The sequence below is a fragment of the Miscanthus floridulus genome, chromosome 6 (assembly GCF_019320115.1).
Source record: "Miscanthus floridulus cultivar M001 chromosome 6, ASM1932011v1, whole genome shotgun sequence".
Classification (NCBI taxonomy): domain Eukaryota; kingdom Viridiplantae; phylum Streptophyta; class Magnoliopsida; order Poales; family Poaceae; genus Miscanthus; species Miscanthus floridulus.
The window spans coordinates 13,215,978-13,240,167 of record NC_089585.1 but is presented as its reverse complement, the minus strand read 5'-3'; the positions used below and the strand labels follow the sequence as shown (position 1 = coordinate 13,240,167).

The 24,190-nt window shown below is 46.9% G+C and overlaps 1 protein-coding gene across 1 annotated transcript; it reads left to right on the top strand.

Moving 5' to 3' along the window:
* The first annotated feature begins 9,340 nt into the window (after positions 1–9,340).
* LOC136461684 (autophagy-related protein 18d-like) lies at positions 9,341–13,495 on the top strand. The gene is given in 6 exon segments (XM_066460979.1): positions 9,341–9,473; positions 9,967–10,166; positions 10,168–10,818; positions 11,016–11,268; positions 12,345–12,468; positions 13,033–13,495. Coding segments are annotated over 5 exon segments (1,329 nt in total). The 5' UTR covers positions 9,341–9,473; positions 9,967–10,055; the 3' UTR covers positions 13,223–13,495.
* The last annotated feature ends 10,695 nt before the right edge of the window (positions 13,496–24,190 follow it).

The window sequence follows — 24,190 nt, the reverse complement described above, 5'->3', positions numbered from 1 at the left end:
CATGAAACATTCCCAGAAGGGGTGATGGCTCCCCCTGCTTGAGTCAGAGCTAGATTCCAACCCTAGCTCCTCTGCGAGGAGGCCATGGAGGGATTCTATGATGCTTTCGATCATCCCCATGAACTCGTTGTTCACGGGGGACAGGATCGTGCATTATGCCACAAGGTGGCTTACGGTCACCGCGGCATTGTGGAGACCGAACGGAAGCATCATCGGGGCACTCCATGCAGAGTGTTCTAGGGAGAGGGTGTGGTGACATAGGTCCTCCCTAGATGGCTAGGGTCCAAGAGAGACGTCGGGCTAGCGCTTAAGCCTCCCGTAGTTGAAGTCGATGGAGGGGAGAGATTGGATGGTGACATGGGCCAACACCAACTCTCCTCCCACCATGACGATGAAGTCTAGGTCACCGAAACACACATGCACGCCTAGGACCTAGCTGATTGAGTGGTTAGCCATCTGAGGCCTAATTTGGAACATGCAAAGGACCCTACCTAGCGCGCCAACTGTCGGTGTTTCAAATAAACACCAACTAGTAAATTTATAATTGTTGCGCGTTAGGCTCGGATGGTGTACTAAAGGACCCAAGGTTCATACTGGTTTGAGTAGAATGTCCCTATGTCCAGTTTGCGGCTGCTTGTGTTATTAGTACCAAAAATGGTTTGTAGTAGGGGGTACAAACGGTCGAGAGAGGGACAGGTCCCAAGTCTCTGATGAAAAGGTCGAAAGGACGCCAAGAGCTCGGTTGCTGCTTGGCTATGTGTTGTGTGTGGAATCGATCCATCCTTTTAGTGGGGCGTCCTACCCTCCCTTTATAGACCAAGGGGGGAGCAGGGGTTATAGATGGGAAAAAGAGGATAAAACCAAAGGTAGAGAAGGTCCTTCAAGGGCATTAGGTCTTCCTTTTCCCATGAGCCTGCCCTACTAACATGGCAGACCACGCTAGGGATAGCATGTTTTGTTGATCCTGATAGGGTCGGGCTCTGGCTTCATCTCAGCGAGTGATCATGTCCCATCCTCCCTCGGCGGACGGTGCAGTGTGTTAGGGCACCAAGCCATGACTCTATGGGGAGTAGACGAGGAAATGACTATACGCTTGTTACTATAGATGATGTGAGTTCCTCCTTGGATTGTAGTGGTTGTTGTATGCCTGTGTTAGTATCCGCGCCCGAGGGCTTATGGCAGCGCCTACAACACTGTAGGACAAAAGTCGGCACCTACAATACTATTTAGGCTCTGTTAGGTCAGAAAGGGCTTAAAGCGCCCATCCCATCGTATCCTGATGGTACCTTCTTACAGGCATGTAGGGCATGGTCCTCGGTACTGCGGTTCACTCGAATGTCCTGTCGTACCCTATGCTCATCATCATGAAGGAGCAAGGTGTAGTCATTAGGCAAGGCTGAGACTGCCTTTAGCCATTGGGTGAGGCGAATCCCACCCTCGGATGTCGAGCAGGGCAGAGCCATCCCTCAGACATCGGGCGAGGCAGAGCCAGCCCTCAGACATTGGGCAAGGTAGAGCCAGTCCTCAAACATTGGGTGAGGTGGAGCTAGCCCTTAGACATCGAGCGAGGTGGAGCCAGCCCTTAGTTGTCAGGCGAGGCGGAGTCTAGCCCTTGGAGAAGGGAGACATTCTGTTCACTGCACGATGTTGAGGCCAAGGAGAAGGGAGAGGTGACGGTGGTGGAAGGGCACGGCAAGGCTCTAAAGGCTGTCCACCTCGATGAACCATGCACCCAAGTCCACCTTAGATGTGTGGGTGGCAAGCAGGAGCAGCGGTGATATCTAGACTCCAGTGCTAGCAACCACATGATGGGCTCTAAGGCTGCCTTCTTCGAGCTCGACAACGACGTGACTGACACAATGAAGTTTGGTGATGGCTCAAGGGTGGCAATCCGAGGGCGTGGCACCATCATCTTTACGTGCTAGAACGATGAGCACCATGCGCTAACAGATGTATATTACATCCCATAGCTGTGTTCAAGCATCATCAACATTAGCCAGTTGGATGAGCACGACAACGAGGTATTGATCAAGGATGGCATCCTTAGGATCAGGGACTAGGAGCAGCGCCTTCTTGCCAAGGTGAAGAGGTCCCAGAACCGGTTGTACCTGCTCGACTTGAAGGTGGAGCAGCCGATGTGCCTGGAAGCATGGCACACCGAGGAGCCGTGGCTATGGCATGCTCGGTTCAGCCATCTCAGCTTCGACGCACTCAGTTGGCTAGAGAGGATGGTCTGAGGGCTACCCCACATCAAGCATGGAGGCGGATAGTGTGACAACTGCTTGGCCAGGAAGCAGAGGAGGCTGCCCTTCCTAAAGGTAGCCAAGTATCCCATGGTGGACGCTCTCGAGCTCATCCATGGCGATCTCTGCGGGCCAATCACGCCAGCCACAAACGGTCGTCGGTAGTACTTCCTCCTGCTCGTGGATGATTACAGTCGCTATATGTGGCTGCAACTCCTGACGAGCAAGGAGGAGGCGATGAAGGTGATCAAGAAGTTCAAGGCACGTGTGGAGGCAGAGAGCGGCAAGAAGCTACGTGTGCTGAGGACTGATCATGGCAGTGAATTCACTTCGGTGGAGTTCGCTGCATACTACGCGGATCAGGGTGTGGTGAGACACCACACCGTGCCATACTCGCCACAACAGAATGGCGTGGTGGAGTGGTGAAACCAGACGGTGGTCGGCATGACTTGATCCATGATGAAGGCCAAGGGCATGCCGGCAAGGTTCTAGGGTGAGGCAGTGACCATGATGGTGTTCATCCTCAACCGTGCGCCCACCAAGGCCCTAAAGGGCAAGATGCCATTCAAAGCTTGGTATGGGCACAAGCCGAGCATGTCCTTCCTTTGGACATTTGGCTGCATCAGCCACATTAGGAAGACAAAGCCGGTCCTCATGAAGCTAGAGGACAGGAGCACACCAATGGTGCTGGGCTACACGAAAGGTACCAAAGCGTACTGGCTCTATGACCCATGTGGAGACAAGGTGCTTGTCTCGCGCAATGTCGTGTTTGACGAGAAGGTGGCCTAGGACTAGGATAGTCCGGGCATAGGGGAAGCTGATGGCTTCATTAGCACCTTCATCATTGAGCACTTGGTCATCCATAGTGGTGGAGACGCTGAGAGGAGGTGTCAACCACTCTAGCAGTGGAGCCGAGCACTCCTAGGGTAGTGTTGAGCACTCTAGGAGGGGTGCCGAGCACTTTAGGAGTAATGTCGAGCGGTCCTGTAGTGGTGTCGACCACTCTAGGATGGGTGTCGAACGCTCCCGTAGCAAAGCCAAGAGGTCTTGTAGTGGCGCTGACCACTCTAAGACTGGTGTTGAGCACTCCTGTAGTGGTGCCAACCACTCCAGGAGTGGTGACGAGTAGTCTAGGAGTAGTGCCAAGCACTATAGCCAGAGTGCCGAGCACTCTAGGTGTTGTGCCGACCACTTAGGCAGAACAGGGAACTCCATCGATGCCTATCGAGTTCGCCTCACCTCCAAGCGACATCACTGAGTTCGTGGATGCCTTCCACGAAGGTGAGGAGGTGCAGTTCCACAGGCTAAATAACATCATCGGTGGCATAGGGTCCTCAGGCCTGGTGGGTCGGCTACCCAATGACCCAGAGCTGCTTCTTAGTTAGTTATAGGAATCAACCCACATTCGTGCTGGGCGAGCGCGATGCAAATTGGTGATGAACGACGTTGGAGGAGTTGAAGGTGATCGAGGAAAATGAGACTTGGGAGCTCGTCGATCCACCTCTAGGATACCATCTGATTAGACTAAAGTGGGTGTATAAGGTCAAGCGGGATGAGCGCGGTGCCATTGTCAAGCACAAGGCGTGCCTCATCGCCTGAGGCTTTGTCCAGCGTGAAGGTATCAACTTTGAGGAAGTATTTGCGCTGGTAGCGCACATGGAGTCTATCTAACTACTGCTGGCTTTAGCAGCAGCGAAGGACTGGTGCATCCATCATCTGGATGTAAAATCTGCCTTCCTCAATGGTGAGCTAGCAGAGACGGTATTCGTCAGGCAACCTCTGGGTTTCACCATCAAGGGAGCAGAGCATAGGGTGCTCCAACTGCACAAGGCGCTCTACAGGCTGCAGCAAGCCTCACGAGCGTGGAACGCCAAGCTTGATGCCATGCTGGGCTAGCTTGGGTTCAAATGGTACGCAACCAAGCACGCACTCTACATGCGGCAATGGAGGAAGGAGGAGCTCATCGTCGACGTGTATGTGGACGACTTGATCATCATCGGCGTGCATGCGAAGGACATCGGTAGCTTCAAGCGTGAGATGGCGGCTCATTTTTGAATAAGCGATCTCGGTGTGCTCTCCTACTTCCTCATCATCGAGGTGAGATAGGGGAAGAAGGCGCTCATGCTCGGTCAGAGCGCGTATGCCTTGAAAGCTATTGGAGCGGAGCGGTATGGCTGAGTGCAAGTCGTGCGTGACTTCAATGGAGGAGCGGCTAAAGCTGACGAAGGCCAGCACCACATCGAAGGTAGATGCAACACTCTACTAGAGCATCGTCGATGGTCTATGCTACCTTGTCCACATGAGGCTAGACATTGCGTTCGCCATGGGCTATGTCAGTCGCTTCATGGAGGATCTCCGAGAGGATCACTGGGCTACGGTGAAGCGGCTACTGCGCTACGTTAAGGGGATGATAGATTAGGGGATCGTCTTTCTCAAGACTGGTGGAAATAGGCTACAGCTCACTGTGTTCAGCAATGTAGACATGGCAAGGGACATCGACAGATAGAGGAGCACCTCTAGCATGCTCGTCTTCCTCGGGTTAGCTCCAATCTCATGGCTATCGCTGAAACAGAAGGTGGTGGCGCTATCCATGTACGAGGCAGAGTACATGGTGGTGGCCACAGCGATGTGCCAAGCTGTGTGGCTGTGTCGGCTACTGGGTGAGCTGATCGGTGTGGAAGCTCACCCACTAGCACTGATGGTGGACAACCAGCCCGCCATCACCCTCGCAAAGAATCCGGTTCTCCACGACCAGAGCAAGCACATCGACATCAAGTTCCACTTACTCAGGGACTGTATCAATGGAGGGTGTAACATCCTCGGTGTTACACTGTAAATCGTTTACTAAAACACTGCTTGAGCATTGTGTTTATGTGTAAATGCATGTAATATAGAGTGTAGATTAATTTCCGTAACTTAAAACGACCAACGAAAATGCATAACGAAAGGTTGTTCGCATTTTTTTATTGAACGAAAACACTATAGAATGTATATACGGAACTTTAATAAAGTTAGAAGTACAAACTTCGTAGATGACGATGGAATACCTGTGGTCGAAAATGAATTCACTAGCTAGCATACCTAATAGCTTGGAAATCAAAATTGACGTGAATTCGATCAAGACTTAGTCAAATTTCTTAAGTCAGAAAATGGTTTGACAAGGCTAAGTTTGGTAATTTTTGTAGAGTAATTGGGTTAAGGAGTGATGGGGTATTAGGGCTTGTTTTAGTAGCCTAACATGCCCTCTTAAGTATTGCATAGGTGGTTTGACGTTTGAATCAATGATTTGGAATTTTAGGACGCTTTAAAAAGCGTGTGTGGCATGTTTCCGGCCGATTTCAGCGATTGGGCCGTGGTCACCGTGCCTCGGCACTCGGCATCACAGCGCCGGCTCACCCAACGTGTGCACACACGCACACCGCCGCATAGGCTCTGCGTCGCTGCTGCCGTGCCTAGGCACATGATGCACGAGCATAGCACGCACATGCCCAGCGCCACGCACCACCGCGTTTGGCGGGTTGCCAGAGGCCGGTTGGCATGGCCGCTCTACCCTGCTGCTGTTGTCACGAGCCTGATGCCCTGGCCAGTCCCCTGTCACCTACCTCGCCGTGTCACTGTCACTGTCTCTGTGTTACGTCGTGTCGTGTCTGCGTTGCACTATGCTGTTCCTCTCTGATCGAGTGGATGTCGTCTGCCTATGCTGCTGAGTCGTCGTCCCGTCACCGTGCTGCGCCGCGCTGTCACCACCACGCCACAGCAAGCTGTCGTCATGTCTGCCTACGCCTCTGCATCATTGTTGACTGCACGTGGGCTTGCCGAGGCCACTCGCTTATCGTTCGCCATTAATGGCGCCACAGTCGCCCTATCGCGTTGTCTCCGCCTGCAGCATGCACGCTCCTTTCCTGGCTGCGCTGGCTCACAGTGAGTGCACGTGTGCGGTCAGCGTGTCCCGTCAAAGCTCGGGCAAGCAACCGGACCCATCTCCTCTTTCCCCTCCCTCCTCTGTTGCCCGTGCTCGCCAGGCTGCGCCATCAATTCGGCATGGATAGGTCTCGTCCATTCAATTCGGTGCACCCCTAACTCTGTCTTCGAGCCTGCTAGCCAACCTGACCCCGCACCGTGTCCAATCATGCCTTGGCAAGCTCCAATTTAGAGCTGGACGTCCGCCGTCGCGTCATTAAAGGCTAAGCCACCATTGCCGTGGGCATTACCCACCTAGTCCTCCTAAGCCAAATTGGTTGCACCCCTAGCCCCGCCTCGTAGTCCTTCGCGACGTGCGCACCCTCACTTGCACTGCTAGTGCCTTCCCGGCGCCACTAACACGACCGCGCCACCGTAGTCCGTCACGAAGCTTGCCGTGTGCGCGTGGCCGGACTCACCCGGTCCGTCCCCGGTCAAGCCATCACCATAGGTAGCTTTGGCGGATCGTGCATGCGCGCACGCGCTGCTCGTGCGTGGGCCGAGCCTCGATGGTCCGCGATGGGAGGTTTCACCCTTTTCTTTTCTAAGGAATTAGTTAATGCTTTTCTAATTTAAATTGTGAACTGATCTTTGATAATTAATATAAAATTATGTAAGTATCCTAAAATTGTGAAGTAAATTTTGTTAGGTTCCTAAATTCATGATCTAGCTTTTAGTGTATTTAGTTCATATAGTTCTGCGGTATCCTTAGGGTTACTTTGTTTATTGTAATATGCTTGTTGTTATTATGATTATTTAGAGAATGAATTTTCATGATGAAATGGTAGAAGTGCTAGCTCTGAAAATTTTACAGTAGACCCATAACATTATTAGGCACTCACTGTAATTTTTGTAGCCTTGGAATATATATTTAGAAATATGGTAGCTAAGTATTCCTTGTTGTAATATATATATATATATATATATATATATATATATATATATATATATATATATATATATATATAATTTTGTAGCCTGAATATATATTAGAAATATGGTAGCTAAAGTATTCTGTTGTAATATATGATATATATATATTAAATCGATAATAAGCAATAGTGATGTTGTTAGTTGCTAAGATAATACATGCCATGTTTCATACCTGTTTAGTGATACTAATAGGTAACTTAGCGTCTTAGTCGGTAGAACTAGCTTAGTAGCATGATAGATGTATTTTTATTTTAAGAGTTACTTGCTGCCGTATTATTAAGTGTTGCATCATTATTTCATGGCATGTAGATAACGAGTTGGTAGAGTTCGTGCCTGCGGACGAGCAGGAGTATGAGGAGATCATTGAGGAGTACGAGGAGGAGTTTCTCATACAGGAGGGAGCTCTGGAGCCATCAGTTGCTGACTTTGTTGACACCCCGCCTGCCAAGACAAGCCCTGGTGCATAACCCTTATTTTGAATAATCACACATACATATATATGTGTGTGTGATGTGCATTTACTTTATAGGTATTTTATGAAAACTACATGCATAGATATATCTATCTATGAGTCCTACTAGCATAGGTCGAGTAGCTGTTATGCTTAGGATTTTGATAGCGTGAGTAACATGTCGTTACTCATAATAGGTGATTATTATTATCACTCATGATAAAATGGTGAAAGGAAAAATAGAGATCGGACAGAGATATGGCTTGGGTATTGGTGGGTGTAAGAGGTTGTGTCATGTGACCAAAGGGACATAGCTTGGTTACACTGTTTTCCTGTCTGTGTCGGTTAAGGACCGGTCGTTGCATTGGATTCTAGACAAGTCATAGACTTATTATCTCGAACATATACTTATATATGGGCGCATGGAAGACTTGTTACTCTCTTATAGTATGTTCTGACTCTTTCCGGACTGACTGATTGGAGGTGGGGATGGTGGAGGTCTAAGCACCGTACTAAGTTCGGGACTCAGTTGCGGAGACTTGGAGTCTAAGTTTGGACGGGGACCTGGACCCCGTGACAGGAGAGTGGTGGGTTGGTCCTGCTTGTGCCTGGGGTACAAGCGGGACGTGTGTTTTGGAGTACCCAGTTGGGCATATTGATTCACGAATCGCCGACGATCCGGTATGGCTTGTCTATAGTCTAGCACCATAATAAGAAGTGAAAGATGAAAGATGGTGAAATAAAACTGTTTGCTCAACTCCTACTTAAAAGTAGAACAGATGCTTACATAGAATGTCTAGATAATAAAGTAATCATGACTGCTAATAATAAACATACATAAAAGATGCACTATTAGTATTGCTTTCTGCAAAAAGGAATCCAACAAATCATAAAGCTTATCATATCCATTGGAGTTGGAAAATTATTTCAATTAGTCAGATAAGTCTTACGAGTACATTGTGTACTCAGGGTTTATTTACCCCTGTTGCAGGTGCAGCTTGAGAAGTAGCCGTTGTGTGAAGGATTCTTCTGGTGGGCACAGACGAATTCTTGTATATTATCGATAGATGTTTCTTTTATTTCGCTGTTTAATTTTCGTACTCTAAATTGGTTATGTAATAATGTATTTCTATGAACTCTGGATGTATGAAAGGGACTGAGTAATATAAACTCGTCCTTATTATTGTATTTGAGGAAAAAATATGGATTATTCGTACTCTCTTGAGGTGTATTCAACGGAATCCATCCGATGTACCTCACTCTCAGCGTGGTAAAAAATATGGATTATTTGAACTCTCGTGAGATGTATTCAACGGAATCCATCCGATGTACCTCACTCTCAGGGTGGTCAGTGTCCAGTGCAAGACAAGCCTCTCCGTGCGTTATTTCGGCGATAGCCATCCCGCGATTCAGATCGCGCCCCGTCCCGTGCCGGTGCCGGCCATTGCAGACGTGACCGGATTGCGTCGCCTACGCTGCCGTCAACGAAACAGCATCCCGCGGTGACAACTGACAACTTAACAGGTCCCGCGAACCCCGTAATGACGTTCTAGTGATGGGATTAGCACGGTCGAACGGAGCGGGGGTTAACTGCGTCGCACGCAGCCGGCGGAGGTGAGCGCTTCCCGAGCCCCGACTCCTCCTTCGCTTGCCCCACTCCCCTTGCTTCCGTGGCGCCCACGCCGCGCACGCGTGCTCGTCTCCCCTTCGCCTCGCCTGGGACTCGTCCCCGCCGCCCTCCCGCGTCGCGGCGCAAGAGGTAACGCTCGCGTCCCATTCTTCCGTTGTTGGGGGGCAATCGCGATTCGCGCTCCTAGCGCGGCGGTCGATTACCCGGTTGGTTCCGCGCCCAGATCCGCCGCGGCTGCGCTTCCGTTCCCTGTCGCGTGCGTAGGCCTCCTCGCCTCTCCCTCCCGGGCTGTATGTATGGGGTGGGGATGGAGATCCGTCCGGGCCGGGATAGGGTAGGATTTCCGTTTCCTCTCGCTGGTGAGGAAGGGAGCTTCCCCCGATGGATGTGCCCTCCGTCCATTCCAAATCCAATTCCCCCTAGTTTCTGGGGAATTTTCGTTTGCCGTGCGGCGGCGTAGCTATTAGCGTTAGCTTGTCGTTTCCAACTTCTTTGGGGGCAACATCCTGAACCGCAGTGGGCAAGGCCGCAACGACGCCTCGCCTCGCCTTTGGTTACAAACCCTTCAGCTATGCATTATGCCTTTTCCTGCGCTACTGACGAATTCAGTGCTAAAAATTTATCTTAGCTATAAGCTCTGGCGATCTATAACCTGATAACCTGATGCTTTTTTGCTTGTTTAGCAGATTACACTTAATCCAAGTTTTTCTTTTTCTTTGGCTGCTATTGATGTTTCCTACTTGCTGCAGGACACCCTGAATTTCGTCAGTGGACGAGTGGCGGTGACAGCTGAATCTCTGTGGTTCAAAGGCGATTGATTTGGGTTCACTGACGCCTAATGAGCTCCCAAGTCTCCACATCACGGGGTCTTCACCCCCCGGGCAAGCTTGGGACATTTGAGTCGCCCCATTCCTGGCCACTGCCAGCGCCTACAGTCCAGTCCGAAGCAGGGCCGCGGTGATGACCAGGAGGTCAGGCTGTTGTCGGTTGCCTGGAACCAGGATTGTGGATGCTTCGCTGCTGGTACCAGCAACGGGTTCAGGATATTTAACTGCGAGCCTTTCAAGGAGACTTTCAGGAGGGACCTTAAGAGCGGTGGGTTCGGCATTGTCGAGATGCTGTTCCGTTGCAACATCCTTGCTCTTGTAGGCGGCGGCTCCAATGTGCAGTACCCGCCAAACAAGGTGATGATCTGGGACGATCACCAGAGCCGTTGCATTGGAGAGTTCGCCTTCCGCTCTGATGTCCGGGCTGTAAAATTGGCAAAGGACTACATTGTGATTGTCCTCGAGCGCAAGATATTCGTCTACAACTTCACCGATTTGAAGCTGCTCTACCAGATTGACACCCTGTCAAATCCCAAGGGACTTTGCTGCCTCTCTCATCATTCCAACACTTCAGTGTTGGCCTGCCCTGGGGTGCACCAGGGGCATGTTCGCGTGGAGCATTTCGGGCTGAAGATGGCGAAGACAATCCCAGCTCATGATTCACACATCTCTTGCATGTCACTGACAATGGATGGTCTTCTACTGGCAACTTCAAGCACGAAGGGCACTTTGATCAGAATATTCAACACAATGGATGGCACTCGCCTACAAGAGGTGAGCATAATTTCTATTGCTCTCTAGAATTGTATCTTTGGTGATCCTTTTCTTTTGTTGCATTGCATGACATCCTCCTTTGTGAATAAAAAGCATGGTCTTCTTCTTTGTTCTGTTGCCTCTTCGGTTACGATGTCATAATAATTCATAAATATTAGGATGTATGCATAATGATCTAAAATCTAAATGACACGTAGGTACGCAGAGGGCTTGACAAAGCAGAAATATATAGCATTGCGTTGTCACCCAACGTGCAGTGGTTGGCAGTGTCCAGCGACAAAGGGACTGTTCATATTTTCTCTCTGAGAGTCAGAGTTGCTGGGGAGGATGCAAGCAATGAGCAATGCGCTCTTGAACGAATGGATCACCAGAACTCTTCCAGTTCTATTGATCCTCTTATTCAGGCGAACACTGGATCCAATGCGAGTTCATCACTGTCTTTTATGAGAGGTACACATGCTACTCCGGTTTGCACCCATTCTTGTTTGATCTGTTTTGCATCTCACTACTGGAAGTCGTGCCATTAAACTTACTATTGTTGTGAAGTTAATTAGATGAGATGTATATCAGTGCGATACCTATGGAATTGTCTATCTGTAAGTTATTTTGAACCTAATTGATGGCTATTTTCTTCACTTCCAGTCACAAGGATCTTAGATGATTTATTTTGGTTTCATTGTCCATTGGCGCCATGCATTCTCATGATCTTCTAGACTTCTGACCTGAGTACCTGCAATTGTTTTCTTCCTGGTATTGGGGTCAGTTTTATGGAGTTCAGTTCATATGTTGATTGTTTGTGATATCATTGCAATGACCTCAACATTTCCCTCTGATATTGTTTAGTCACATTATGGAACTGGCAGGCATGCGCTCATGGGAGCATACGCTCTCTTGCCTGCTTTCTCAATTATTGAAACATAAAGTTTGTTTGCTAGCATATGGCTTGAGGTGATCCACTCATCCAGTAAAAGAGCCATTCTGAACTCCCAAGTTAGCTAACAGAAGACCACTGGCTCTAAATTTTTCTATCTCCTGGAAGTGTACAAGTACTAAGCAATTAACTGAGTAGTGTGCAAGTATTTAGGATTCACACAAAACATAAAATCATGCAACCTCCTATTCTGCTATTTTAGCATGAAAAAATTAAGCAAGCTACAAGCTTCAAGCTATTTTCTAGCAGCTAAACTTGTATATAACCATACATCTTGTTAAACCTAATGAATTATTTGCATGTTAGCCAAATCCTTCCATAAAAAAAGGGCGTACCCAGTGCAGAGAGCTCCCGCTCTAGTGCGGGGTCTGGGGAAGGGTGTCAGTGGCAAGCCTTATCCCTCGCCTGTGCAATGTGAGGAGACCGCGACTCGAACCCGGGACCTTCCGGTCACAGGCGGCAAGACTCTACCGCTTGCACCAGGCCCGCCCTTCAGCCAAATCCTTCCATCTCATTTTATAATATTTAGAGAGTATTGGGCTGGGTTTCTCAAGGAATGCAAGTTACTAAGTTCTCTCTGCTGATTTTTCTTCAGGGATCCTGCCGAAGTATTTCAGTTCAGAGTGGTCATTTGCTCAGTTCCATTTACCAGAAGTCACTCGTTACATAGTAGCCTTTGGTGCCCAGAATACTGTGATGATGGTTGGCCTGGATGGCAGGTACTTACCTTAGCAAATTAAATTTTATAATTTCAAGGTTTTACTTTCAGCAAATTTGGAATATCTACATTTTTAGTGCTGGTTGTGAGCAAATATTTTTTTCCCCACCTGAGTTCGTTCTTGCAAACTGAACCATAAATGAAATATAAACTGTGGTGCCTTCTCTGCTTTGGATCAAGACATTTTTGACCTTGTCACCCTCATTATTGCATGTCCTGTTTGAGCCACTGGGGTCATACTGGAGCCCTTGTTATTCATCGAATCGATCCTTTGGGCCACCGATGTTCATTGAACAGGTGTATTTATTGAGTCATGTGGTAGTTTCATTTCAGAATGCCACAGCAAGTAGCCTGTTATTTATAGCCTATGAAAAATACATCAGCCAGTGGAAAGTCATGCCTAGAACAGTTTCATGTTGATTCTTGGGACAGTTGATTTTGCAGATTGATTCTTGGAATAGATTCAGTTAGTTGTAGGGTTGATTTGGCAGATTCTGTTCCTATCTAGCGAGTGCAACCATCTCCCAAGCATCACTTGTTTCAATAATCAAGTTTCTATCTCCAGCTTCTACAGGTGCAGCTTTGACCAAGTGAATGGAGGGCAGATGTTGCAGAAGGAATATTTCCGGTTTCTGAAGTCCGACAGCCCACCTTTCAGGACCAGCAGCCGCTTGACCTGCATGATGATCATCCCACCTTGTAAATACCGAAGGTTGTGCCCGGTCCATTGTACATATCATCTTCTCGCCGGCTAAGTTATAGGCAGCTGGAATAAGGAGAGCTGGCTGTTGGATCGCAACCTACAGGATTTCAACGTTCAGATTTCTGAAGCGGTTGGTGTCCCATCCAAATTGCAAGCATTATTTGCCGTTTCTCTTCTTCAAATGAGAACACCCATTGGTACATATAACATAAAAGTTCAATAACGAATTTGACCATGTGGCATTGTGCGTCAGCGAGTCCGTGTAACAAACCTCAGATTTGTTCTTGCCTGTGGCTTATTATTGATCTTGATGACTGTTACGTGCTACCGTAGTGTGGAAGTGCAATTAGGTTGTGCATGTTCTGAGTTTGCGTTGCTGGTAGGTATATGATTAACATGCGCCATCTGTTTGTTTGATTGTTTAATACGCGTTGCTCCAGGCTGACCATGACTTGGATCTAACAAGCTCCTGATTGCATGAAGGGCCTTCTTATATACTCTTTTTTTTTTCCTGTCAGCAATAGTGATCAGATAAGATTGTCTTTGCGGCCTGACGTTGCTAGCTACATTTTCAACGATTTGAGAAACTTTTTTGAATATATATGCAAGTCATTGGCTTGTTAATGCACGAAATGCAAATAAGGCCCTCTTCAGGGCTTGGGCTTCTCAGGAATGGGGAAGCCAGAAAAGGGCACATTTTGATGGCTTCGGCTTCATTGTTTTTTGATTTAAAAGAAGCCCTTCTCGCTTGTATGTACACGTTTGGCAGGGTTTTTAATTAAGTCAGTGGAGAAGCCCCTACAAAAGGCATGCCAAAGAGGCTCTAATATTAAAAAAAAAGGAAAGAAAAAAGCACGTCCCTATATAAAAGATAAAGCACACTGTTCCCTGATCGTTGTTACCGCAGATTTTCATGAAAACAACATTTGACCTGACCCAGTTGCTCTTGGCCGGCCTGTCGTTGTTCACGGCAGCCCATTCGGCATCCAGCAGCCACGTCCACCTCCAGCGGTTGCGTGTTAATTTCCCGTGATCCCGTCCCGTCGCTAGCACCCGCTCTCCTCCAGATGTGCTGATGCCCGCTGGGTATTATTGGCTGCCAAATCACGTATAGACCCATGTGAGGCCAAGAGCTCGCCGGCACGGTCCACGGGCAAACGTTTTATTTTATCATAATTTTGAGGGCAGCAACATTTAACAAGTCATCAGTTGCAGCTAAGAAACTGACTGGGACAGTGACTTGTAGATGCAACCTCGCATCATATATATATATATATATATATATATATATATATATATATATATATATATAGAGAGAGAGAGAGAGAGGGGGAGAGAGAGAGTTCCAAAACTTCTGCTGTGCCTGGGGATCGGATGCCAGCTCTCTTCTCTCCATCACTTTGGCACTTGTTTAGGGGCCGTTTGGCAGGGCTCTGCGAGCGGCTCCGGCTCCTGCCGAAGCTCTGCTGAAAGCATCTAGGCTTTTAGTTGGGTTTCGGTAATTAATGATAATACAATATTACTATGACTAACGTGTGTTTTGCAGAGGCAATTAAGTTAGGTCATGGTAATGAAGATCAATTGGGCAATCAAGGTTGTCATACCCCTTCGATGGAAATCGTTTCGGTTTTCAAAGGATGGATGGCAAGGTTAAGGATGACTAGTTCTAAGTGTCGATTGGAGTTGGAGTGACACTTAGAGTAGTTTAGGACTTTGTTTTTCCTTTGGCCGTACTATTAAGGGGAGTATAGACGGGTAGCTTGACCTAGTTGAGTCTAGTGAGTTAGGTGTGGTACACACTTGTTAAAACTAGCTCTAGGTAGCTTCTATGAATGCCTAAGATCCTTTGGAGCAAACTTCATTTACATATGATCGAGAGTTGGAAGTGAATGGAGGGTCAAATGCTGACCGGACGCTGGCCCCGGTGTGACCGGACGCTGGCCGCAGGGTCCAGTCAGTTCATTTGATCAGCAGACAGCGTTCGGTGCGACCGGACGCTGGAGAGGTCAAGTGACCGGACGCTGAAAGGCAGCGTCCGGTCGACTCCAATAAGGTTCCAGAGAAGAGAATCTACGATCAGACACGTCCGGTCAGTACTGACCGGACCCTGAGGGTTCAGCGTCCGGTCGAGTCCAGTAAGGGTTTTATGCGATCGGGCGCATCCGGTCAGTGCTGACCGGACCCTGCCAGCATCCGGTCAACTCATTTTTACTGGTTCACGGGTTGAACTGATCGGAGCGTCCGGTCAACACGACCGAAGCGTCCGGTCACCCCGCAGAAGCTCATAACGGTTCGTTTTTCAGGCTGCCTTATAAATAGAAGCTCTACTCGTGCGTGGAGTAACTTTTGCTCATTCCAACAGCTGAGAAACACGTTTGTGAGTGCCAAGAAGAGCAAGGTCCTAGTGAGGTGATTGAGATTTGAGAATCCAAGAGAGTAGCCTCATTAGTGAATCAAGAGTAGCCAAAGTGTGCATCCATCTTCTCATTAGGCTTCGCGTGGTCAAGTGAGAGTTCGTGCTTGTTACTCTTGGTGATCGCCATCACCTAGACGGCTTGGTGGTGATTGGGAGCTTGGTGATCACCCGGCGGAGCTTGTGGGTGACCCAACTCAAATTGTGAGCGGCTTTGGGTGATTCGCCGCGATGGAGTGTCGAAGAATCAACCCGTAGAGAGCACTTGATCCTTGCGCGGATCAAGGGGGAGCTACACCCTTGCGCGGGTGCTCCAACGAGGACTAGTGGGGAGTGGCGACTCTTCGATACCTCGGCAAAATATCGCCGCGTTCCTCTCTCTCTTTACTTTGAGCATTTACTTTGAGTATTTACTTTGAGCAATTCAATACTTGTCTTTACATTCATAGAATTGCCATACTAGAGTAAGTTTGGAACATATGTTACAAGTCCTTTGTGCATTAGTTTGATAGAAACATTTTTCTAGGCACAAGAGGTTAATTGGGCTATCCGTAGGATTTGATTATTGCAAGAAAATTTAGAATTAGCCCAATTCACCGCCCCCCTCTTGGGCATCTTGATCCTTTCAATTGATATCGGAGCCACGTGCTCACGTTTTTAAGCTTAACCGCTTAGAGTAAGATGTCTCATGGGGATGGACCTCCTCCTATCTTTGAGGAAGATGACTTTCCATATTGGAAATTTCGCATGGAGGCGTACTTAGAAGCTCTAGACGTTGGTATTCTTAGAGCCGCCTCACAAGGCTTCCCAAAACCTCGGGATGCTACAAACCTACAAGGCGATAAGGTTAACTATGAAAAATAGAATGCAAAGGCTCGAAACACCATCTTTAGAGGCCTTTGCAAAGATGTGTTTAACCGTGTTAGGAACCACAAAGACGCCCATGCACTATGGTCGGACGTTTGTGCGCTCCATGAGGGAACCAAGAGTGAGCATAAGGAACACTATCATCTTGTGATTAAAAAGCTAAATTCATTTGAGATACTTCCCAAAGAAAGTGCTAATGAAATGTATTCTCATTTAAATGTTCTTGTAGAGGAAGTCAATGGGCTTGGGCTTACTCAAATGTCACCATCCGATGTTGTGAGAAAGATCTTAAGTGTCCTCCCCATTGATAAATATGGGCATATTGTGACCGTGCTACATCAAGGTGATCTTTCCGCCGCTACACCGACACAAATCTTAGGAAAGATCAATGCTCATGAGATGTACATGCACATCACGCCACAAGATGGCTCATCCTCTACAAAGAAGAAAGAGAAGGATTTAGCATTCAAAGCTAGCCAAGATAAGGGCAAAGCAAGACTTGAGTATGAGAGCTCAAGTGATGAAGATGATGAAGAAAGTCTTGCTCTCATGGTGAAGAAGACCGCCAAGATGCTAAAGAAGCTAAACAAGAGTGACATCAAGTTTGACGGCAAGAAGAAGAAGTTCTTCACTAGCTCAAGAAGAAAGCCAATCTCCGAGATGGATTGTTATAATTGTGGCAAACTTGGCCATCTAACTCATCAATGCACAAAGCTCAAGAAAGACAAGTTCAAGAATAAGAACAAGGGCAAGAAAGATGACTCAAGCAATGAAGATGAAGATGAGAAGAAAAAGAATAATCCATACAAGAAGAGAGATGGCAAGAAGAGGGACTTCCACAAGAAGAAGAGTGGAAAGGCTTACATTGTCGGTGATTGGCTCACGGACATTGATTCATCAAGTGGATCATCCGATGATGATAGTGACAATGAAAAGGTGGCCACCATTACTATTTATCTTGCATCTTCACCGCCACCATCGTCATCATCCTCTACACACCTATGCCTTATGGCCAAGGGTGAACGCAAGGTAACTAAGAGTGATGATAGTAGTGATGATGAGCATGCTAGTGATAATGATAGCGATAGCGATGATGATGATTCACCTACATATGATGATATTGTCAAAATACTAAGAAAATACACTAAGATCATTAGAAAGAGTAGAGCTAACAATGAAAAGCTTGATGCTAAAAATGATTCACTCTTAGCTAAGTGTGATACATTGGAAAAGGCTAATGATGAGCTTAGAGAAACTAATGATGCTATATCATCCAAACTCAAGGAGCTCAAATCTTCCAAGAAAGAGCTTAAAGACAAACATGATAAACTTGAGTGGGTGCACAATGAACTCATCACTAGCCACAACAAGCTAAAAGATGAATACACTACTCTTAAAATTAATCATGATACTCTTGTTATTGCTCAAGAATTTTTACCAAATGAGCCACATGATGCTACTAACCATGTTGTCAAGATTGATATAGCTACTTCATGTGATGATTTAATTGATGAGAGCATTAAGCATGGATCTAGTAGCAAAGGCAAGCAAGTGGTTGAGTGCAATGACTATGATGAGTATGTCAAGCTCAAGAGTGATAATGAGAAGCTCATGAAAGATCTTGAAGAGATGAAAATCCAAAACATCATTGTGCTAGAAACTCTTGATCATGACAAAGAGTTGATCCTTGAGAATAAAAAACTCAAAAAAGAAAACAAGAAGCTCAAGGAAGAAAAGAAAGATGATGTTCTAAAAGAAGAAAATAAGAAGCTCAAGTTGGAGAAAGAGCATCTCAAGATTGGATTGAGCAAGTTTGCTAGAGGCAAGCATCTCCAAAGTGAGCTACTCATGAACACTATCATGAAGATGAATAGAAGTGGCATTGGATATGTGGCAAGTGTAGAGAAGAAGAAGGCTCAAGCTCAACAACAACAATCAAAGCCAAAGCCAAAGCCAAAGAGATATTTTGAGTGTGGACAAGAAGGCCACTTTGCTCATGAGTGTCAAACTCCACCACCACAACCCTTGCCCAAGCATGCTAGACCCTTTGCTTTCAATGCTCACTACATGCTTAGAAAAGATTCTAGTGGAAAGATGAAAGTCATGTTCTTAGGACCCCCAACAAGAGTAGGCCTAAGAAGATTTGGGTGGCTAAGTCACTTGTTGAGAAGGTGAAGGTCCCTCAACAAGTTTGGATTCCTAAAGTTTGAATCACATGTGTGTAGGTGAACTACAAGACCGGTGGAAGTCATTGGGTTATTGATAGTGGTTGCACTCAACATATGACCGGTGATCCTCGTATGTTCATCTCACTAGATGAAGAGGTAGATGGACAAGAGAAAATAACATTTGAAGATAATTCAAAGGGCAAGGTTAAAGGATTGGGCAAAGTGGCAATATCAAATGATCATTCCATCTCTAATGTGTTATATGTTGCTTCATTGAGCTTCAACTTGTTATCCGTTGGGCAATTGTGTGATCTTGGCTTCCAATGCTTGTTCACCGAGAAAGAGGTTGTTGTATCCAAGGTAGATGACAATCAAGTGATATTCAATGGATTTAGATACAACAACTTATATCTAGTGGACTTCACCTCCGAAGATGCAAATTTGAAGACTTGCCTATTCACCAAAACAACACTTGGGTGGCTATGCCATAGAAGACTTGCTCATATTGGGATGAGCTCACTCAAGAAGCTTATGAAGAATGATTTGGTGAGAGGGTTGGAGGATGTGAAGTTTGAGAAGGACAAGCTTTGTAGTGCATGTCAAGCCGGCAAGCAAGTTGCAAACACTCATCCAACCAAAGCTTTCATGTCAACCACAAGAGTGATAGAACTCCTACACATAGATTTATTTAGACCAACAACATACAAGAGTTTGGGAGGGAATCTCTATTGTCTTGTGATTGTGGATGACTATTCAAGGTATACATGGGTGTTCTTCCTTCATGACAAATCCGAAGTTGCATCTTGCTTCAAGAAGTTTACCAAGAGAGCTCAAAATGAATTTGAAGTGAAGCTCAAAAAGATTAGAAGTGACAATGGGAAAGAATTTGACAACACAAACATTTAAACCTATTGTGATGAGGTTGGGATCAAGCATGAAGTCTCCGCAACTTATACTCCTCAACAAAATGGTGTAGTTGAGAGGAAGAACCAGACTTTGATCACTCTTATAAGGACAATGCTAGATGAGTACAACACCCCCGAAGCTCTATGGGCAGAAGCAATCAACACCGCATGCTATGCATCCAACCGTCTATTCCTTCAAAAGTTCCTTAGCAAGACACCCTATGAGTTGCTCAATGGGAAGAAGCCGGACATCTCCTTCTTTAGGGTGTTTGGTTGCAAATGCTACATCTACAAGAAGCGGCAACACCTAGGGAAGTTCCGAAGACATTGTGATATTGGTTTTCTTGTTCGTTACTCATCGAAGTCCAAAGCATATAGAGTATTTAATCATTCCACCGGCTTGGTTGAAGAAACATATGATGTGGAATTTGATGAATCTAATGGCTCTCAAGGAGCACATGAGAATCTTGATGATGTAGGTGATGAACCATTGAGGGAGGCCATGAAGAATATTCCGGTAGGAGACATCAAGCCAAAAGATGATGAAGATGATGTACAAGTCATTAACCAACCCTCTTCATCAAGTATGCCACAAGATGGTGAAAAAGATGGGAGAGTAGAAAATGAAGATACTCATATCTCCCATGAGCAAATGGTGGTACAAGCACAAGATGTTGATGCTCCACAACGTCCTCTCCAAGTGGTCAATAGAAGAAATACACCTCTCCTACAAGATCATCCATAAGATCTCATCATAGGGAGTCCATCAAAGGGAGTAATGACTCGATCTCAAAAACTTACTTCATTTATTGCTCATCACTCTTTTGTCTCTTGCTATGAGCCTACCAAGGTAGAAGAAGCTCTAAAAGATCCAGATTGGATCAATGTCATGCATGAAGAGTTGAACAACTTCACTCACAATAAAGTTTGGACTCTTGAAGAGCGACCAAAAGGTGCAAGAGTCATTAGAATGAAGTGGGTGTTCCACAACAAGCAAGATGATCAAGGTATTATTGTGAGGAACAAGACAAGACTAGTTGCAAAGGGGTTCTCCCAAGTTGAAGGTTTGGATTTTGGGGAGACCTTTGCACCGGTTGCAAGATTAGAAGCCATCCGTACCCTACTTGTATATGCATCACATCATGAAATGAAACTATATCAAATGGATGTGAAAAGTGCATTTTTAAATGGCTTTATTAATGAACTAGTCTATGTTGATCAACCTCCCGGGTTTGAAGACCCTAGATATCCTAATCATATTTATAGGTTGTCCAAGGCACTATATGGGCTTAAGCAAGCCCCAAGAGCTTGGTATGAGCGCCTTTGGGATTTCCTCATTGAGAAGGGTTTCACCATTGGGAAGGTCGACACCACACTATTCACCAAGAAGCTTGATGGGCATATCTTTATTTGTCAAGTATATGTTGATGATATCATCTTTAGATCATCAATGAAGACCCATGCAAAGAATTTGGTGAATTGATGTCGAAGGAGTTCGAGATGTCCATGATTGGTGAGCTTACATTCTTTCTTGGTTTTCAAGTCAAGCAAATGAAAGAAGGCATCTTTATCTCTCAAGAGAAATACACAAAAGATCTTCTCAAGAGATTCAAGATGGATGAATGTAAGCCAATCAAGACACCAATGCCTACCAATGGACATCTCGACCTAGATGAGGGAGGTAACCCGGTTGATCAAACTCTCTACCGTTCTATGATTGGTAGCTTGTTATACTTAACCGCATCTAGGCCCGACATCATGTTTAGTGTGTGTATGTGTGTTAGATTTCAAGCTAGTCCTAAGGAAACACATTTAATTGCCATAAAAAGAATCCTTAGGTATCTTAAGCACACACCAAGCATTGGCCTTTGGTATCCCAAAGGAGCTATATTTGAATTAATTGGCTATTCCGATTCAGATTATGCCGGATGCAAAGTTGATAGAAAAAGCATATCCGGAGGGTGCCATTTGCTTGGTAGATCACTTGTGTCTTGGTCCTCCAAGAAACAAAATAGTGTGGCTTTGTCCACCGCCGAAGCGGAATACATTGCCGCGGGTGCTTGTTGTGCACAAATATTATACATGAAACAAACTTTGCTGGACTATGGTGTAGTTCTAGAAAAGGTACCTCTTTTGTGCGACAATGAAAGTGCGGTAAAACTTGCAAATAATCCAGTTCAACACTCTCGCACCAAGCACATAGATATCCGCCATCACTTTCTAAGAGATCATGTTGCTAAAAGTGATATATCACTAGAAGGTGTAAGAACTGAAGATCAATTAGCGGATATCTTTACTAAACCGCTAGATGAGGCTATATTTTGTAGATTGCGGAATGAGCTCAATGTACTTGATTTTAGCAACTTCACTAAAAATTGAGCTTGTGTTGTCCCTTGCATTCATTGTAATATACAACATGTTTAATTTTTGGCAATGCATATAGGGCTTGTCTAACATGGTTAAGATAACCGCCAAAAAGCGTGTGAAGAAGCTTAACCTTGGATCAAACTTGACAAGCAACTAGATTTACTTACAAGTATTGCATATGCATGAATGTTGTTTTGTCGTTTTGTTCCATTTGCCCTTTTATTGCCTATTTTCTTAAAAAGAATAATAGCCTAAGGCAAAATATTTTGAAAAATATAAAGGTTTAAGAGAGGACACTCGCATCAGTCCCAATTGGTGTTTATTTGAATCTTATTCAAGTTGGGACTTGATTGGGAACAGGCAGTGCGAATGGCCTTTGAAGATTTGCTAGAAAAGGTGCACTGGATGCTGCACCGGACGCTGCTGTCCAGCGTCCGGTCAATTCACAGGAGGTGAACTGCAGCTGAAGGAGGGACCGGACGCTGCGTTTGTGCATCTGGTCAGGAAGGGATCCAGCGTCCGGTCGATTGAAGAAGGAATAGGCTGTACTGGCCAAACCCTACCTACGTCCGGTCATGGACCACCAGACACGTCCGGTCCCGATTCTAGAGGAATTGGACCTCTCTGGAATCGATCGGACGCTGGGTGGTAGCGTCCGGTCGCTACCACCGGAGCGTCCGGTCAGTGGATTTCGTGCGACATCGGGACTCCTTCTCCGTTTCCTTATCTGTCGCATTTGGGGGACCTATTTAATTCATCTACCATACCCCTTGGTAACCTATTCAGCTGAGCCCTAGCTAGCGCCGTCATTCCCACGCCCAAGCCACCGTGGCACCGTAGCTCACCACGCCGCCGCAGCCCCATGCCGAGCTCCTTGCGCCAGCCACGCACGCCACCGTGCCTCCCCTGCCTGCGCTCGCCCCTGCCTCGCTCACCACCACTCCATCGCAGAGGAGCCCGTAGCTGAGCCTCTCCGCGCATCTAGCCCACCAAGCAAGCCTCCTCGCACGCTTGCCTGACTCGAGTGCCTCCAGCGACTTAGCGTCGCCGTCAGCTTCTCTGCCATCGAGTGCAGCTACCGTGCCCTAGCTCTCCCTCCTCGCTGGTAAGGGCAAATTCATTTTTCTCAAATTGCTTCGCGTATGACCTAAGTCAAATCTCAATGCATTGACCTAAATCATCTAGGGCCGCCGAATTCTTTAAGGTGGTTCGCGATCCCTAACCCTAGTCGATTTTGAGGTTCCCCGCGTGACGTCTTCTATTTTCTTCGAATCGCTGGTCGTCAGGTAGCTTGCCCGTCGTCTCAATTTCATACCTACATTGCTTGCTTCCTAGGTTTTCGCATCTATTAGATATATTGTATTTATTCGTATATCCATCTATTCCATCGTGCAGTGAGTTGGTGTCGTTGAGGTTCTTGTGGCAGTTGGCAACCAACTCGGAGCCAAGCTCACGAGTAAGGATCAAGGCCAAGCCTCAGGAGTGTTAGTTTGACAGTTGATCTTCATCAGCGGCAGTTCATCCTCTTGTCAGATCAGATGGCTCGCACCAAGAATGTTGGTGGTGTTCCAGGTGATGATGATCGGAGGCCCCCGCCTCGCAAGCCTGCAGGACCGAAAGGCAAGGCAACGAAGCAGGTGACATCCAAGAAGCACAAGTACCCCGACGTAGAGACAACGAGAGCAGCTACAGTCGCTGAGGCCGTAGAGCATGCTGAGAGAGGCGGTGCCCGTAGTGGAGTTGTCATAGCAGATCAGCTAGCACCAGACGCACAGGATAGATTGAGGGAGATTGAGCGACTTCATGGTAGTCCACCTGGGACTATCATGATGGCAAGTCGTCGTCTTGCTATTGAGGAGCCTCATCATCAGGGGGAGTCTCAGCAGGAGCCACAGCAGCAGCCCCCCATCAGCAGAGCCTCAGCTAGCTCAGGACACTTAGGAGGGCCAGCAGGCTGAGGAGACCGAGCCGGCACCCCAGCTACGCCGCTCTAGTCATACCAGTGCTACAGTTCCAGCGAGGCCAGCTACTCAGCGTAGGGGTTCACGTCCCCCGCCCAGACCACAGGGTCCGCCTCCAGTGGTACACCTCGACTTGAGGGCCGCCACAGCCAGACAGGTTCGCCAACTGAGGTTTGTTGAGTTCGACATGTGGTTCCCTCCGAGGAGGGATGAGAGAGTAGCAGAGGGGTTCTACACACCGCTCCAGGAGGACTTCTATAATGCATATCTGAACAGTGGGTCAGTGTTCAGATCTCAGAGAGTCTGCAGTTTAGAGTCTATTGTGGCAGCAGCCGGAAA